Source organism: Phlebotomus papatasi, chromosome 2 (assembly GCF_024763615.1).
Source record: "Phlebotomus papatasi isolate M1 chromosome 2, Ppap_2.1, whole genome shotgun sequence".
Classification (NCBI taxonomy): Eukaryota; Metazoa; Arthropoda; class Insecta; order Diptera; family Psychodidae; genus Phlebotomus; species Phlebotomus papatasi.
In genome coordinates, this window is record NC_077223.1 from 65650695 (window position 1) to 65665937 (window position 15243).

At 34.0% G+C, this 15243-nt stretch overlaps 2 protein-coding genes across 2 annotated transcripts; both read right to left on the reverse strand.

The window, feature by feature from the left end:
- Window positions 1-146: 146 nt before the first annotated feature.
- On the reverse strand, window positions 147-7432 carry LOC129803891 (uncharacterized). The gene is made up of 4 exons (XM_055850766.1): window positions 7156-7432; window positions 2886-3135; window positions 841-1718; window positions 147-596 (listed from the first exon to the last, which is right to left on the reverse strand). Exons 1-4 carry the CDS (start codon window positions 7174-7176, stop codon window positions 393-395), a joined length of 1353 nt encoding a protein of 450 aa, XP_055706741.1. The 5' UTR covers window positions 7177-7432; the 3' UTR covers window positions 147-392.
- A 6538-nt stretch (window positions 7433-13970) lies between these two features.
- LOC129803913 (flexible cuticle protein 12-like) lies at window positions 13971-14763 on the reverse strand. The gene is made up of 3 exons (XM_055850792.1): window positions 14608-14763; window positions 14478-14522; window positions 13971-14412 (listed from the first exon to the last, which is right to left on the reverse strand). The coding sequence occupies exons 1-3, from the start codon at window positions 14688-14690 to the stop codon at window positions 14223-14225; spliced, it is 318 nt and encodes a 105-aa protein (XP_055706767.1). The 5' UTR covers window positions 14691-14763; the 3' UTR covers window positions 13971-14222.
- Between the last annotated feature and the right edge of the window lie 480 nt (window positions 14764-15243).

Consider the following 15243-nt stretch of genomic DNA (forward strand, 5'->3'; position numbering starts at 1 on the left):
TTTTTTTAAGTGTGAAAAATAATTTTCAACCATTAGGATTTGTTTTCCCTTCTTGAGATCAATGGAAATCCAGCGGATTTTCATTAAAGACTTCCTGAAGCACATACAATGTTGTTTCTTTCAATTAAAATTAGGAAAAAACGAAATAAAATAAATTTTATGTCATATATTTCTTCATATTTTAAATATTTACAGTGAAGGCGACTTATTTTTCGAAGTAACCGATATTCTTGCAACGTTGTTTTTTTTCTTTATTATAATTTCATTAATAATTTAGACCATTTATCAAATTTTCTTGAGAGATTTTTTTCTAAATTCAAATTTAAATTTTGCGAAAAGTTTCCTGAATTTTCACCCCATGAGTATTTTTTGAATAGTGAACTATTTTAGTATTATAGATAGAACCACTTAAACTCATAGCCTTTAAGTCCAGCTTCCTTTTCGGTCTCTTCCATAGGTGTTTCTTCTGGTGACACTCTCTCAAGTTTAAATCGAGGTTGGTATCCAAATTGATTTGCTTTGTATTCTGTACTCCTTCTCAGACCATCACGTCCAACGACGTAGTATCCACCTTCCTTGTTGCCCTCACGATCACCCTATAATATTTTCGAAGATTTAATTACATATGTATACATAATGCTTTACTAAAGAATTTTACAGTTTTTAGAATATCATTTGAAGTTTAAGGGCAGATTGTGCATTAGAATCTTATTATAAAATTGAAATTAACTAAGATTAAAAATTAATAAAAAAATACGAAAAAAATATTTTTCGGAATACCAAGTGCTATAACCCCTTAAAATGTTTCACGTTGTGGAATGAAACATGATCAACGCTCACCTGCTCATTGTGTCCGTGATATCCAGCAGTGTAGTTGAAGAGGTAGAGAAGACCTTGCAGCATTTGCTCCATCTCTGCCTGAGACACCGATCCACTGTCTGGTGATTCAGCTCTCTGCTCTGGAGAATAATATTGCTGCTCATCCGGCTGCTGCTTTCTGGCCATTTCCACACCCTTGAATCTTGCCATGACCATCTCAATGGGCATGTCTTCCGGTAGTGATCCCTCACCATTTGACTCTGGGTTCAAAGTCGCTGAAAGATCATTATTTCCGTCATTTCCCAGAGATCTTCCCTCTTGAAGTGAATTGAGATCAGCAGAATAGCCCTCGTTTGTTGGCATGGAAGTTGTGAGTGGTGGAGAGAGATTCGTACTGGGAGGAACAGGGCTATCGTCATTTGATTGAGGACTTTCTGCTCCACTTGAAGGACTTTGAGATCCCTGTGTTGAATCTTGATTTCCCAGATTTCCTGATGAAGTGTCTTGTCCTTGACCTGCGTTATAGGAGTTCTGATCAATGAAATTGAGATTCATTCCTTGGTTCATTGAGGGCTCCTGAGGACGCAATCTTTCCATTAGGGAAGGCATTTGCTGAGGCAGTGAATTTTGGTTGAAGGGTACATTGGCTGGTCTCGGAGGTTCAGGAATTTTGCAGTTGGAACAGGATTGAATATTGCTGGCCTTTTGAGTAGTTGGTTCGACCGTTGTGGTCTCAAGTTCCTTAATAGGAGCAGCGGGGGCAGTAGGAGAAGCTGTTGAGTGGATAACAAAGGGTTGAGGGGTAGTCGTTGTGTCTTCGTTGTACGCTCTGCCTTGTGGACTCGATGATTCAAAATTCGACCTCATAGAATCAATTGCAGCAGCAATATTCTTAGCCACTGAAAAGATTAATATTAGACGATCAGATTTTTACGAGCTTCTTGTCTATATTATGAATTTACTGTGTGAATTTACAGCATTATGAATACTGTATTATTAAAATATACTGTATAATTAAATTATAATATAATATAAAATAAAACAAAAGTTTAATCTCACTACCGTATGCGTTCTTTACTTTTTACAAACATGATTGAAATGAATTAAAAATTTTACTTTTGATGAAAAAGAAATATCGGGGAATAGTTCTAAATATTTTTGATTGAAAATTCATTAAAAAGACTAAGAAAAGTATAATTTTTGGAAAACATTTAATTTTTCTAATTTACGAATTTTAAATTTATTATTAATTTAATATATCCATTTTAACTTGTTTGTTTTGGAAATGAATTATAAAAATAAGATCTACTAAAAGGATAGGGTAAGTGTGCCGAATTCCGGCCACCTTTTTTGTTCCTCGAATTTCCATGAATTTTTAGTTTTTACAGAACTAGACTAGAGATTATACAATGCAAAAGAATAACAAAATATGTTGCTTCGACAAATGAGATGACGTGAAAAAGACATTGAAAGAATTCCCTAAGGGCAAAGAACTATGAGAATGAAGGTGGCCGAAATAGGGCACCAAAGCTATGTATACATTTTTATTCATTTTAAAATGTATTAAGAATGATTTTAGAGTAAATAAAGACGATAAACAGTTTACAAGGTTCCAAGCAACACTCCTTAAGAAGAGGGAATAAAAAAAACAATTTTTATTAAAAATATTATATTTCAAACTTGAGACTTTGGCGCTTGCATGCAACTATGCCGAAATTTGGCACACTTACCCTATTTAATATTTAAAACCACTCTAACTATTCTGTGTCAATTTTATATCGAAATAATGAAAATTGAGGCATTTATATAAGATTTTTGTTTTTTTGGTTTTTGAAAAAAAAATCCAAAGTATTTTTTAACTTTCTCTGTCTCAAAAAGTGTTTATGGAGGTATGATATACACTGTGATAAAAATCAATAGAAGATTTTATTCACTGACCAAATTTAATAATAAATTGATCAAATTATTTTTGTATTATTTAAAAAAATATATTTATCGAAGAAAATATGAAGAATTATTATGAAAAAAAATTAAAAAAAAACATATTGTGTTTATTGTGAACTTACTGGGTCCTCCCATGAGTTTGATATTCTTCATTGAAATGATCTTGAAGTGTCCATCAGCATCTGTAGCATAAACCGTTACATGGTAGACGTTATCAGCTGTGATAAAGCCAAATTCGCCCATGATAATGCCATTCTCGTCCTTCTTTTCATGCCTATGCTGGTTTCCCTCGATGTTGAAACCAAACTCATAAGGCCTGTTTTCCCCATCATAGTACTTTGAAGCGGCATTCACCAGCATCAATGTTGAAATCTTTAAAAGCAGGTGGATTAGAAAAAAACTAAGTTCATTGAATGGTGACACAACATTTTTATGCGAGAGGTCAAAAGGTCCCTAATCAATAAAGAATTGTTTCATTTTTTAAATACCTTGAGAGCCCAAATGATAAATTACCACAAATTGTGATAAAAAATCATAATGTTGTGCCCATTTCTCATCTCTGACTAGACAATATTCAAATGAGATAATGTTCTAACTCTGCGGTTTAGTGATAAGCTCACATCACTTATGCAGAGTTATTGAAGTGCAATGAGATGCTCATGAAAAATAATGATGATCAAGTGCTTGAGGACCTTGGGCAAAATAGCGTCATCAATGATTGTTGATATGTTCTTGTGCGTGGTGCAAAAAGTCCCAAAGCATAAAGCTCGAGGAAAAGCATCAATTGATTCTCTATCCGGGAAATCTTCTTCCGACAAGTGGACAAAAGTCACAGTTTTTTGGCACAGCATCTTCGCACAACAGCACTCTAAACCTCAACATTATTAACATAACGAAAACAATGGGAAAGTCGTTGAAATGCCTCATTTACAAAAGCACACACAATTAATCGGCAATAATTGGTGAGGAAAACAGAATATGAGTCTTTTTGACGAAATTTAGTACCTCTTAAAAATTCATTGATGACTCCACAAGGTCGGCGATAATTTGTCTTGCGGAACTCGCAGAATCAATTAAGATAGTTTTATCTGTTTATCATCTTATCAGTTCTTCGTACTTGGTGTATTTTTAGGCAATGAGATATTGAGCACATTGAACATGAACGTCAGCTACTAGCACTTCTCATCTGGTTAGAATTATTTAGTACCTGCAGCATCAGAGTTGCAAATTGGAAGATAAATTAATTGTTTAAATTCAGGGTGATGGAATATTTAAAATTAAGAGCAAATTGATTCAAACACCTTGGAAATTTCATAAACAAAAATATTGGCGTAACTGAACAAATTAGTGAACATTCATCTGAAGTAATAAATATTTTTGGTCAGTAAAAATTCTAAACGCTCAGTAAAATATTTTATTTTCCCCAATAATGCAAAATTTATTATAAATCGCGAGATTTACCAAGACGTTTGATTTAGCAGTCAATATTCCCTTTTAAAGATAAATTTTATATATTTCAATAATTAAAAATATACGATGTATACTTTAAAATTTAATCTTTAGTAACTAAATTTATTAAAATACTGACTCTAATATTACAGCATACTTTTTAGTTCGATAAATTGCAAAGTTCATCCTGATTAGGCTCCGCCTAGAAATACCTTTAAATTACGCCTACCTCAGAGATTATGACCAAAGGAAATTGAAATTTCAAAGCTTCAAATATAATTTAATTCAATCTTTTATAAACAGATAATACATCAACACTAAAAGACTAATCAATAAATTCAATTTTGAGTGAAGCATTAAAACTATCAGCTAATAAAATTTATGCATGTTTTTAAAAAGAGTAGGGGAGACTGGGGCGAAAAATAACAAAACGGATATTTTATTTTTTTTACAAGCTACGCGAGCACCTCCAAAATTTCTAATTAGCACAGTTTTATAGGAAATTTACCGCTCTACAACTATTTGAAAGTAATTATTTTCTATTTTGTAAGGAAATATATTTATCGAGCCGTTTTGTAAAAAGTAATTTTGTGATCATTCTCAAAAATGCTGGGGCAAATAGTATCAGGCATAAGATACTATCACATTTTGATTCAGTTTATTAAGGGATTCCGTAAATTTAAGTAAATATCTAGATTACATATGTTCATAGGAAATTTATTCATCTACACCTTTGTAAAACACCATTTTCTCTATCTGAACGAGAAAAGCGCATTTTAAGCTATTTTACAAAAAACACACAAAAGACTGCAAATCGTTTGACCAATGCAAACAACAAGCGGCGACACATAGCATTGACGTTTCTTTTCACCGTAGGACATCAGAAATTGTTTCGGTTTTTGTTATTTTTTGCTCCATACCTTTTGTTACTTTTTACCCCAAGTGGTCGTTTTTAATAAAAGGATTTCTGGAGAAAAGAAACTTTGTAAAATTCTAAAATAGATAGCAGATTCCTATTCAAAGAATATCCAAATCAGAGGCGTGCAAGAACCGTTGAAACCGAATAAACGTCAAATGAAACATGTACGTCAATGGTCAAAACGCTACTATAACAAACTTATTTTGACGTTAATTCGGTTCCAACGGTTTTTGCACACCTCTGATCCAGATAATTTGGGAAATATTCACCAGTGCATCAAATTTACTATAAGTAGCTAATAATTGATATCTTCTGCAAGGAAATATTTCAAAAATAGGGCTAAAAATTTCGATATTTTTTATTTTCTAAATTCCTTGTTTAAATTCTAACAAACTTACGACATTGAAGAAGACCTATGGAGGCTATCTATGGAAAAAATTTTAAGCCGCTATTTTATTTATCTTGGAAGATATTGAATTTTAAAACTTTTGATTTGTGACTTTTTGCCCCAGTCTCCCCTACTATAAAGAACGAAAATATTCTATCTTTTAATGAGCTTTTTCCAACCGTTCTGAGTTATTGAACACCCTTCAATTAGTTTATGGGATAAATAGTAAAAAAAAATGAGGCGTTTTCGCATGTTCTTATCATCAGGCCCCCACTCATTTTTACAAACACAAATTTCTCCTTATTTAAGTTTCTAAAATTTTAACCATTATGTTTTTATTTAGAAATTGAATGGAGCGTGCCTTATTTGACGCAAGGGCGGTTATGTCCTATTCATGAGTAAATTTTTAGGGGCGGAATTTATTGAATGATTTACATAATATTCCCTTAATAGATATTTTTAAATTGAGGTTTTAACTAAACTATATTAATAAATAATTCTCGAGAAAGGCGTGATCTAAAATAATTTGAGGGAGGTGCTAATACGAGTTTTAGATCTAATGCCCTAGACAGACTTACGGCTTCAGCAGAGAGACGGCTTAGTGGAAAACTCATGGAAATGTAGTCTAATCATTATTTTGATTAATACGTTAAGCGGTCGCACGGCTTAAGCCGTAGGTGTGTCCAACACATAAGGCTTGGCTATATGGCTTAACTTCTCTCAATTCTTATCTATCAAGTTTTTCTTTGGAAAATTTTGTCATAGGGTTGGGTTATTAAATTCATTAAATTCAATTTGCTCATTAAATTTAAAAAAAACCTAAAAGAACTACTTGTCATTCAGTATTTTTAAACCTTTGGGGACTCGGCTAAACCTCTAGTCTGAAGACCGGTTTACCCAGCAATTCTAATGTTATATCTCTAAAAAGGATAAAATAAAAAAATATTTGGTATACTTTAACGAAGTCTCGAGTATTGTTAAACATTTTTAATAAGGGTGAAAAAGGGTTTTTAGTTGCTTAAATGAACTGTGATCAGATTGATACAATTTTATGAATTTGAACTCTATGATTTTACAACTCTTTATTTTGATAAAATTGTTGTTGCAGAATTTCTTACAGAAGCAGATCCCACTGGCTAATTTGACAATCATTATTATAATTACAATAAATTAGTCAGTCGACAAACGTCAAATAGTGTGTCATACACTAAACACCGCAAAAATCGAATCTCTTCCGCATTTTATCTTATTTGTTTATTCGCCAATTTCGGTGCTAAAAATTATTTTGCAGAAAAATTAAGAAAGGCTCATTGGATGTGAGTAGGGGTGAATTGTGAAATTTTACTCATTTACTGTGTGATTAGGAGGTAAAATGCAGATCTTCACTGAACATACATACAATTGAGTTGATGTTTCGGACAATGGCACAATGCAAGGTGCATCCGCCCGTTCAATCATTGGAAAAATGCTACAGAGAAAATTTGCAATTAATGCTAAAAACATGCTAATTGTATTTGCTGACCAAGTGCTGGGGCTTTTTCTCCATGTTCTCAAGATATACTTTTTTTTCTCTGTATTTACAAATTTTATGTAATGCTTTAGAACCAAAAAAAAAACTGTACGCAAGTTCACTTACAAAAACTATGCACTTGATCATTGTGATCCTCTTCCTTGAGCTGCTTCAATTTTCCACACTGCAAAATCACTTGAATTATAAAGAAAAATAATCCACCAATCCTTTTGAGGAATTTATCACAAAACACACAACACTATCACGCAGATGCGAAATAACTGAAAAGCGTTGTCGATAAATCACGTGCAATTGAGGAATCTTGTTGATCTTCCAGGTGAATTGGTGTCAAAGCATTGGAGGCAATCGAAGCCCACAACTCGGAGGCTCTAAGCAGAATGCCGAACTGACCATTCAAATTTTCTATTTATTAGCAATTACTCTTGTACACATACCTCCCAGCATTAGCAACAAACGAAAGATGAGTAGAACACATTCATCTCCAAGTCTTATGCCATCTTCGGGTTTTCCTCGTGGATGTTTCTATGGAAGAAAAATATCAACATGCTCAATTTTCTCTAATCATCAGCACAATCGCAATATGCTAAGGGTCTTTTGCATTAATATGCTCAGAAATAAAAGCATATTTGTTAAAATTTATTCTTCAGTTGTGTCAAGCAATAAATCATGCCCACGACAGGATAATATCAAGGGCCATGAAAATGACATGGCATGAGCTTTTATTTTTAAGTAAAGAGCTTATTTATAAATCATGAACTCATGAAGAAATAATTGCTGAACAATCAGAGAAGAAAGTAAAAGTAACGATTATTTCATTTTGAATTTTCTGGCTGTGATACCAGCCGAATTGTAGGCAAAAGTTGAACACTGTTTTCATTCAAATAATCGATGAATTTTCTGTTAAATAAAAGATTATTCTTGCAAAGGAGGTAGGATTAAAATTCTATATAATTTTAAAGAGTTTTATATATATAGTTGAATCGTTTAAAAATTAATAACATGAGATAAGTGTTATTGTATCTTCCGATAGACAGCCACTTTATTTGCTCTCTCTTAAAAAATTACAGCATTACAAAAATGGTATGAGGGGGTAAAAAGTTTTTTTTATTTATAAATTTTTCCCAAATTTCCATCCTAAATTCATAATGCATTAGGGGGAGTCTAAATAAGAAGAATAAAAGTTAACAATTTTTTTTGGTTTACGCGATTTGTTTAGACGAGGACACGACCCAGTTCTTATATTTTTTCGAAAACTTATAGGGAGAAGTGGGGCACCTTTGACAGTGCAGTGGGGCACCTTTGAAATTGGGATTTTTCTCTCAAGTTTAAGTGGAACTGCACCATATCATAATGTAATTTAGCTTCTCAATCTACTTGTGCACCTAAATAATATCACGATAAGGTTCAATTTTATTTAAAAATAGGTGAAAAATCCTAATTTCAAAGGTGCCCCACTTCCCCCTATTACAAAATGACTGTTTAAAGTACCTACTTAACTAGAACGCCTCGTCGCAGTACTCCCTTCTATGGTGTCTACACACTAGAAGCAATTTTCGTCAAAAATTACCTTTCTTAAAAAATTCTGACGTTTCTGCCTACAAGAATAGCGGGAAATGTGAATCTCGAAATTCTTGTGTCCTTGTGAGATTATTAATGTTACATGAGTCTCTCAGTTCAAAAAATAGGCCTTTTTCCTGATAATAATTTATTGTGTCGAAAATATTTTAGAAATTCCAACTTTTGGAATATGAAAGAGTAACTATAGAACAAAATTTAAAAAAAAATTGAAAAATTTTGAAAATTCGACCGTTGATAGCTGATTTTCGGAACAATTCTTCAAAAAACAGACCTTGGGATAGGCAGAATTTCTCCCAGTAGGTTCATCTGAAATCAAAAAACCAAATATACTCTGTTAGAGGATTAATTGGACACCTGGATGAACGGAAGATTTTTGAAAAAAACAAAATTTTGATTTTTGGCAAAAGTTTTTGTAAATAAGTATCAATTTTACTCATCAATCAAAAATGGTTCTGATTAAAGAAAGTGCAAATCCTTCGTTCGAACACTAGATAATACTTCTCAAAACAAGTATGCAAAGTTTCAGAAAGATCGGTTCAGTAGACTCTGAGTAATCTTGACTACCGCATTGTAAAACGGTGTTTTGAGAAAACCGCGTTTAAAGTTTTACAACAATATGTGCGAGTGGGAGGAATGCATAACTAAAACTGCTCTACCTCTGAGAGTTTTAATCCGATTGACTTAAAATTTTCAGAAAAAATTTTTGAAATGTTATACTATAAAATACAAAAATAAAAATAAGTTGATTTTTTGACCTGAGAGACCCATGTTACCCCTTAAAATAAGATCCTATTCTAATTTTTTTTGAAATTTTTGTAGATGTTAATGCCATATAGCATTCATTATTATTATTATTATTTAGACATTTTGAGAAATCAGTAAAAAATTGGTTGATAGAAGGACATAGGTCTATTTTTAGTTGTAGAGCTACATTGATTATATGATTTTCTCGAATATTTCTAAAAGAAGCTGGGACTTGTAATTAAATTTAGATCCATAATTATTTTGTTCATATAAATTGCGTTTTTTTTTTTAGAAATATGCGAAAAAATGAATATCAATGTAGACCCACAACTTAAAGTAGCCCCACCTCCCCCTATACTAAGAACAATGTACTCTGGAGATCGTACCCATCGTCTATATGAAAGGGACAGATAATCCTAACCGGCTTATGTAGGTGAGATTCTTAACGTGAGCTAACTCGGAGTGCATGCAAATTCGATTTAGAGCTGAAGTTGGGAGACGCCATTCAGGTATCTTGAATCAAATTCGTGAAATTATACAAATTTTGTATTTCAACCAAAATATCAAGGATTTGGATGAACTGACAGAAAAGTGTTATATGGGTGAAATGTAGACCAGAATGTTCTCTATAACTTTCCCATAGAACATGATCTCATCGATTACTCAGAAGCCAAGATAAGCGAGGTTTTTTGTTTCTTAACTCGTTTTTTCATCCAAAGTGCCCCAAGTAGTCATTTGTTGAACTTCAACTATATCAAAGAATTGTTGTATTTTGCGGGACTTTCCATTTAAACCCCTATTTTAAGTGTCTTGGTGGAGTAGAGGCAGTCAAATTGGCATCTGAGTGATTTCAAAGCGTTATTATGGGAAAAATCAATTTTTTCACACTTAAACGGCAAAATCGGAGTGATAGCGTAGTCTGAGCGGAAAATGATGTATGGACGAAATGTAGAGACAAATGTGCTCTACAATTATGTCGAAGTAATCATCACAATCGGTTCAGCGACAGTCGAGATAATTGAGGTTATGTGATATTGAAATTGGTTTTTCGACTGTGGCGCCCCTGGTGTTGGTCCGACGAAGTTCAAATATTCTAGAAAGTTGTAGCATTTGGTGAGATCTTTCGTTTAAGCCCTTACTCATCAAAATCGGTCACATAGAACCGGAGATATGATTTTTTGAATTTCGTGAACTTTGACCCCTCATATCTCCGGTTCTATTGAAACCACAGCGCACATACGCACCATTTTGGAAACGTCCTAGACTGGACTACAACATACTAAAATTTCATTAACTTGCACAATGCCGTTTTTGAGAAAAGTGACTTTGAATTTCGATGAATTTTGACGCTATCACAGCGCCACCTGTGGTGACTTTTTGAACTTCCATCTGAAAGTGCTCATCGAGACGAAACCAAAAAGGTAAAATTTAGGTCGCTATGTTAATTAGAACCGGAGATAGAGGCCGGTCAATGTTCGAACTTTGACCCCTTATAGCTCGGGTCAGGGGTTATGGATCGACTTAAGGTTTTTTTTTGTTTGATAGGTATAATCAACGGCTACCACGTACTAAAATTTCAGCCCGATCGCATAAGGAATTTTTGAGTTATTTAACTTTTAAGATTTAAAAATTTTCTTTTTAATAATAGCGCCCCTAGCGGTGGTTTTATGAACTTGCGATGTTAGAAGAGGAAGTGGCATTTCACGAGAGCTTTCCAGAAAGCCCTCACTTTTTAAATTCTGACAATTAGAACCGGAGTTATGGCCATTTTAAGAAAATTTTTTTGGACCCTTATAGCTCGGGTCAGGGGGGTCGGGGGACCTTAAGTTTGGTATTGATGGAAAGCTCTAAGGCCCAGCTATAACATACTAAAATTTGAGCCCGCTCGATGCCATAGGGCCGGAGCTATTGAGAAAACAAAAAAAGGGGGGTCTTCAAAATGGCGGAAGGAGGGGTGGGGGGTGGGGGGTCAATGCACCATGTTGCAATTTTCATGCGATATTTAACCTTTGCCGAAAACCGCAAGTCGATATCTTTTTTAGTTTAGGAGCTATTAAGCTCCAAAGAGCGGCCGGACGGCCGGCCGGCCGGCCGGGAACGTAACTTAGCCCCCCATATATTTGTGATCAGGAAGTGGCGAAACACATTTTGGCCAAGTTTGAGCGCGATCGGAGGACATGAAATTTTGTTAGGATTATAGTAGGTGAGATTGTTAAGAATCTCACCTAATTTTGTTAGGATTATAGTAGGTGAGATTGTTAAGAATCTCACCTAATAAGGTGCTGAACGGATGATCCGGGAGTGAATAAATTATGAATAGGAGTTCAATAAATGCGATGAATACTTATAAAATACTTTTACTGTCGAACATTTTACGAACATTTACGAACAAATGACAAAATTTTACGAACACTTTTTGTGTGTTTACGAACATTTACGAACAAATGTTTGTAAAAGTACAAAAAATGTTTGTCATATGATCATGTTATGAACAATGTTTGTGAAAAAAGTACAAACTTTTACGATCTTGTTTGTGGGTTATACAATTCACGAGTATTTCGTAACTCCCCCATAGGAATTCACAAACTTTTACGAACATTTTTACAAAATTTTTTTTTTCTGTGTAGGATACACTAAAGCGGCCAATGAAGCTTTTCGGCCGGCAAAGTGATTCCTAATACCTAAACGACTTTATAAGTCAGTGCAAGCAAAGAGATATTTTGCAATTTCCAACATCTCTAAAGATTCGTTGTTAAATTATATTTTTTTCGCAGTGTGAAGTATAGGGGAAACTGGGGCACCACCAAACACGGGGTACCACCAAACACTGCGATTTTTTAATCGGATATTGGATATCAGAGGATAAGACCGATAGGAATTTATAGGCACTATAGGGAAGCTTGTCCACTGAAGGAATGATCGAGATAGTCCAAGTAGTTTAGAAATAAAAATTAGTGTTTGGTGGTACCCCGTGTTTGGTGGTGCCCCAGTTTCCCCTACATAAACTAAAGGCCAATTTTGACTTAGATAGATATATGAAAATATTTAGCTCATAAAATTTGATAGTTAAAAATCAGAATAAGCTATCATACATTTGGACCATTGCGACTTAAAGATTAAAGATTGGCGATTCCTTGTATAAATTTCCTTTGCCTGATGCTTTTACCCCGAAATGTAATGGGTTAAATATTTTCGAGAATCATACTGAGTCTAGCTGGACTTATAGATTGTTATTCTTTTAATATGTTTATGAAAAAATAAAGAAAATTCGATGGCTCAGGAAATTCTCTAAGGGTTAACTTTTCAGGAATACGATTTCAAGCTTTATAATTGACACTAAACGTACCAAGAACGATAAAATTGACCGGTTTAAAAACTTTTTAAAATTAACCCATATTTAAGCAGTGCAATTTCATTGAACTTATCCTCCAATTGTAATATAGACTAACCACTAATATAAAACCATGTAAAATTATACGGTGCTATATGAAAAAATGCACTTAATGAAATTTGAATAAATAATAAATAATAATAAGCAGTGCAATGACACTGTCAAATTTTATGAATTTTTTAAAATATGCATGCAATTTATTTTCCAGTGTTTAAATTTTCTTTTTTTCTTTTTTTCCAAGAAAAATTTGTTGAGTATCCTACCTGCCACAGTCTGTCATTTGACCGAGCGCACGGGGAAAAACGCCCAAAAGCGGTTGGTAGGTTTAGTGTTAAATAATTAATAATTAGTTAATTTTATTAATTAATTGGTTAATAATCAGTTAATTAATAATAATTAATTGATAATTAACTGTCGGCTATAATAATCACAGGAAGGTTGGCGGTGTCAAGGAGCATCCAAAAAGCGAAAAAAAAAATTCTTTTTGAAAATTTGAATTGTACGAGTTTTATAACTATAACTTTTAGCTTTATTTTACAATTGTGCAACGCTTAAATTTTATTCCAATAATATGAACTAATAGTAACCTCTTCAAAGTGTTGCATATCCTTATTTAGATAACAAGGACACTATAAGAGATAATGAAATATGAAATATCCTCTATTTTCCAAGCTGCTTTCTCACATTTTTACTAAATGCACTTATGAGGAATATGAATTTATTAAAACCCATTGCATTATTTTAATTTAAAACGCTGCATATTGTGATATCCGATGACAAATCTGATGAAATTTGCGGCTTAGTTCGGATTAATTTCTGTGCCAAAACCTTTTAAGCTCAGACATAAATCCATATGTTAAATGTGGTCAAATATCCAAAAAAAGTGGATTGTGAATAATTCATAAGATCATTCAGTTTTCGCATAGATTGCACCTGTGTTTCCAAACAATTTCATCGGAGCATCGTGACTCGATCATGATCATCACCCACTTCATAGTGAAATTATGCTGAAGCTGTAAAGGATGTCTCCAAGGCGTCGCGACTGATGGTATTTTGTTGAAGGTGGCAGGTGAGTGATTTACACTCTTTGCAACTTTTGACAGCGTTTTTTTTGTTTTGTGTGAAAAGTTATTAGGATTGCAACTGGTGGAAGGTGATCGGGTATGCAGTATCTCTTTTTTGAATATTCATAAAACATTGAGAGATCTTTTTTTTTGTCAACAAACCAACTCTTTTATTACAAATCTAACATAACAGAGAGTTTTGAAGATGTTTTGTGAGGATATTTTGCTCTTGTTCGTTTGAGACAGTATGGCACATTTTGTTTTCAAACACATCATCAACAACGAGGAATTTTTTTTATGCTGCAGACCAAAACATAACAAATAACAATTATATTACAGTTGAGGAAGGGAAGTAGGATTTGCTGATAGGACTTATGGGAGGGACTGTGGGATTCTTAGGCTGTTGGGACGTGAGCGCCATCGGCACGGAAACCGTTCTCATCGGCGACCCAGTTGATTGTGTATGTAACTCCATCTTCACCAACAAAGCTGAAGGATCCCTGGGAGACCACAGCATTCGTCTCAGGTCCGAAGTTCTTCAGTTCTCCTTGAGCATAGGCATTCTGTCCATCACTGGTCTCGTATCTATTGGGATTTGGCGCCAAAATAATTTTTCTGGACCAATTTCCAATTATCACCACACAACTTACGCGTATTTGTATCCATCAACTCCAATGTTGTCGTTCTCGTAGCGCCTACATCGGAAAAGGAGCAAAAATGCAAAAATGGTTAGAACGAGTTCTCAAGGGGTTCTCCCTTCTCATGCAACTCCTCAATTACAGGATGGTAGCATCCCTGGATGGGTCATAGGGCTTGGCAAGAGCAAGGGCCACAACGGCAGCGAACACAATAATCACTTTCATGGTTAATATGGGCAGTGGGGTTTTTCTGACTGAGATACACTCAAGGAGTTCCTTGCTGAAGATTAGCACAACAACTGGTGTTGGGGTGTTCCGCTATCTCCCCTTATATAGTCCCCAAAATCGCACCACTTTTGAATCCAGTTTCTTATGTCATAAGCGAATTCAACAATCTCTCTGATTCCCCGATCTAATGTGAAAAATCTCATCGGCTGATCGGTTTTTTTCTTCATCTTTAACTTTACGGATTTTTGATTTCCATCATTGAATCATCTTCCTCTCGGCCATGTGCCTCTAAATATATTGGTCAGAACTGATAATTAAGCAAAACTCGTCTTAAAGCAACATCTCTCAATGTATTGAATGTCGTCTGCTAAAGGTCGCCAAAGTTGCCAGATATCGCCAAAGATGATGGTTCATAAAGGAAAAATTAATTTTTATATAAATAATTCACCCAGAGTGATGCGTCCATCTCATGGGATATAACGCCAACACGTAACATTAAGCTATACATATTATATACTGGATGATGCTATAAAAGAATTTACTGGAGACA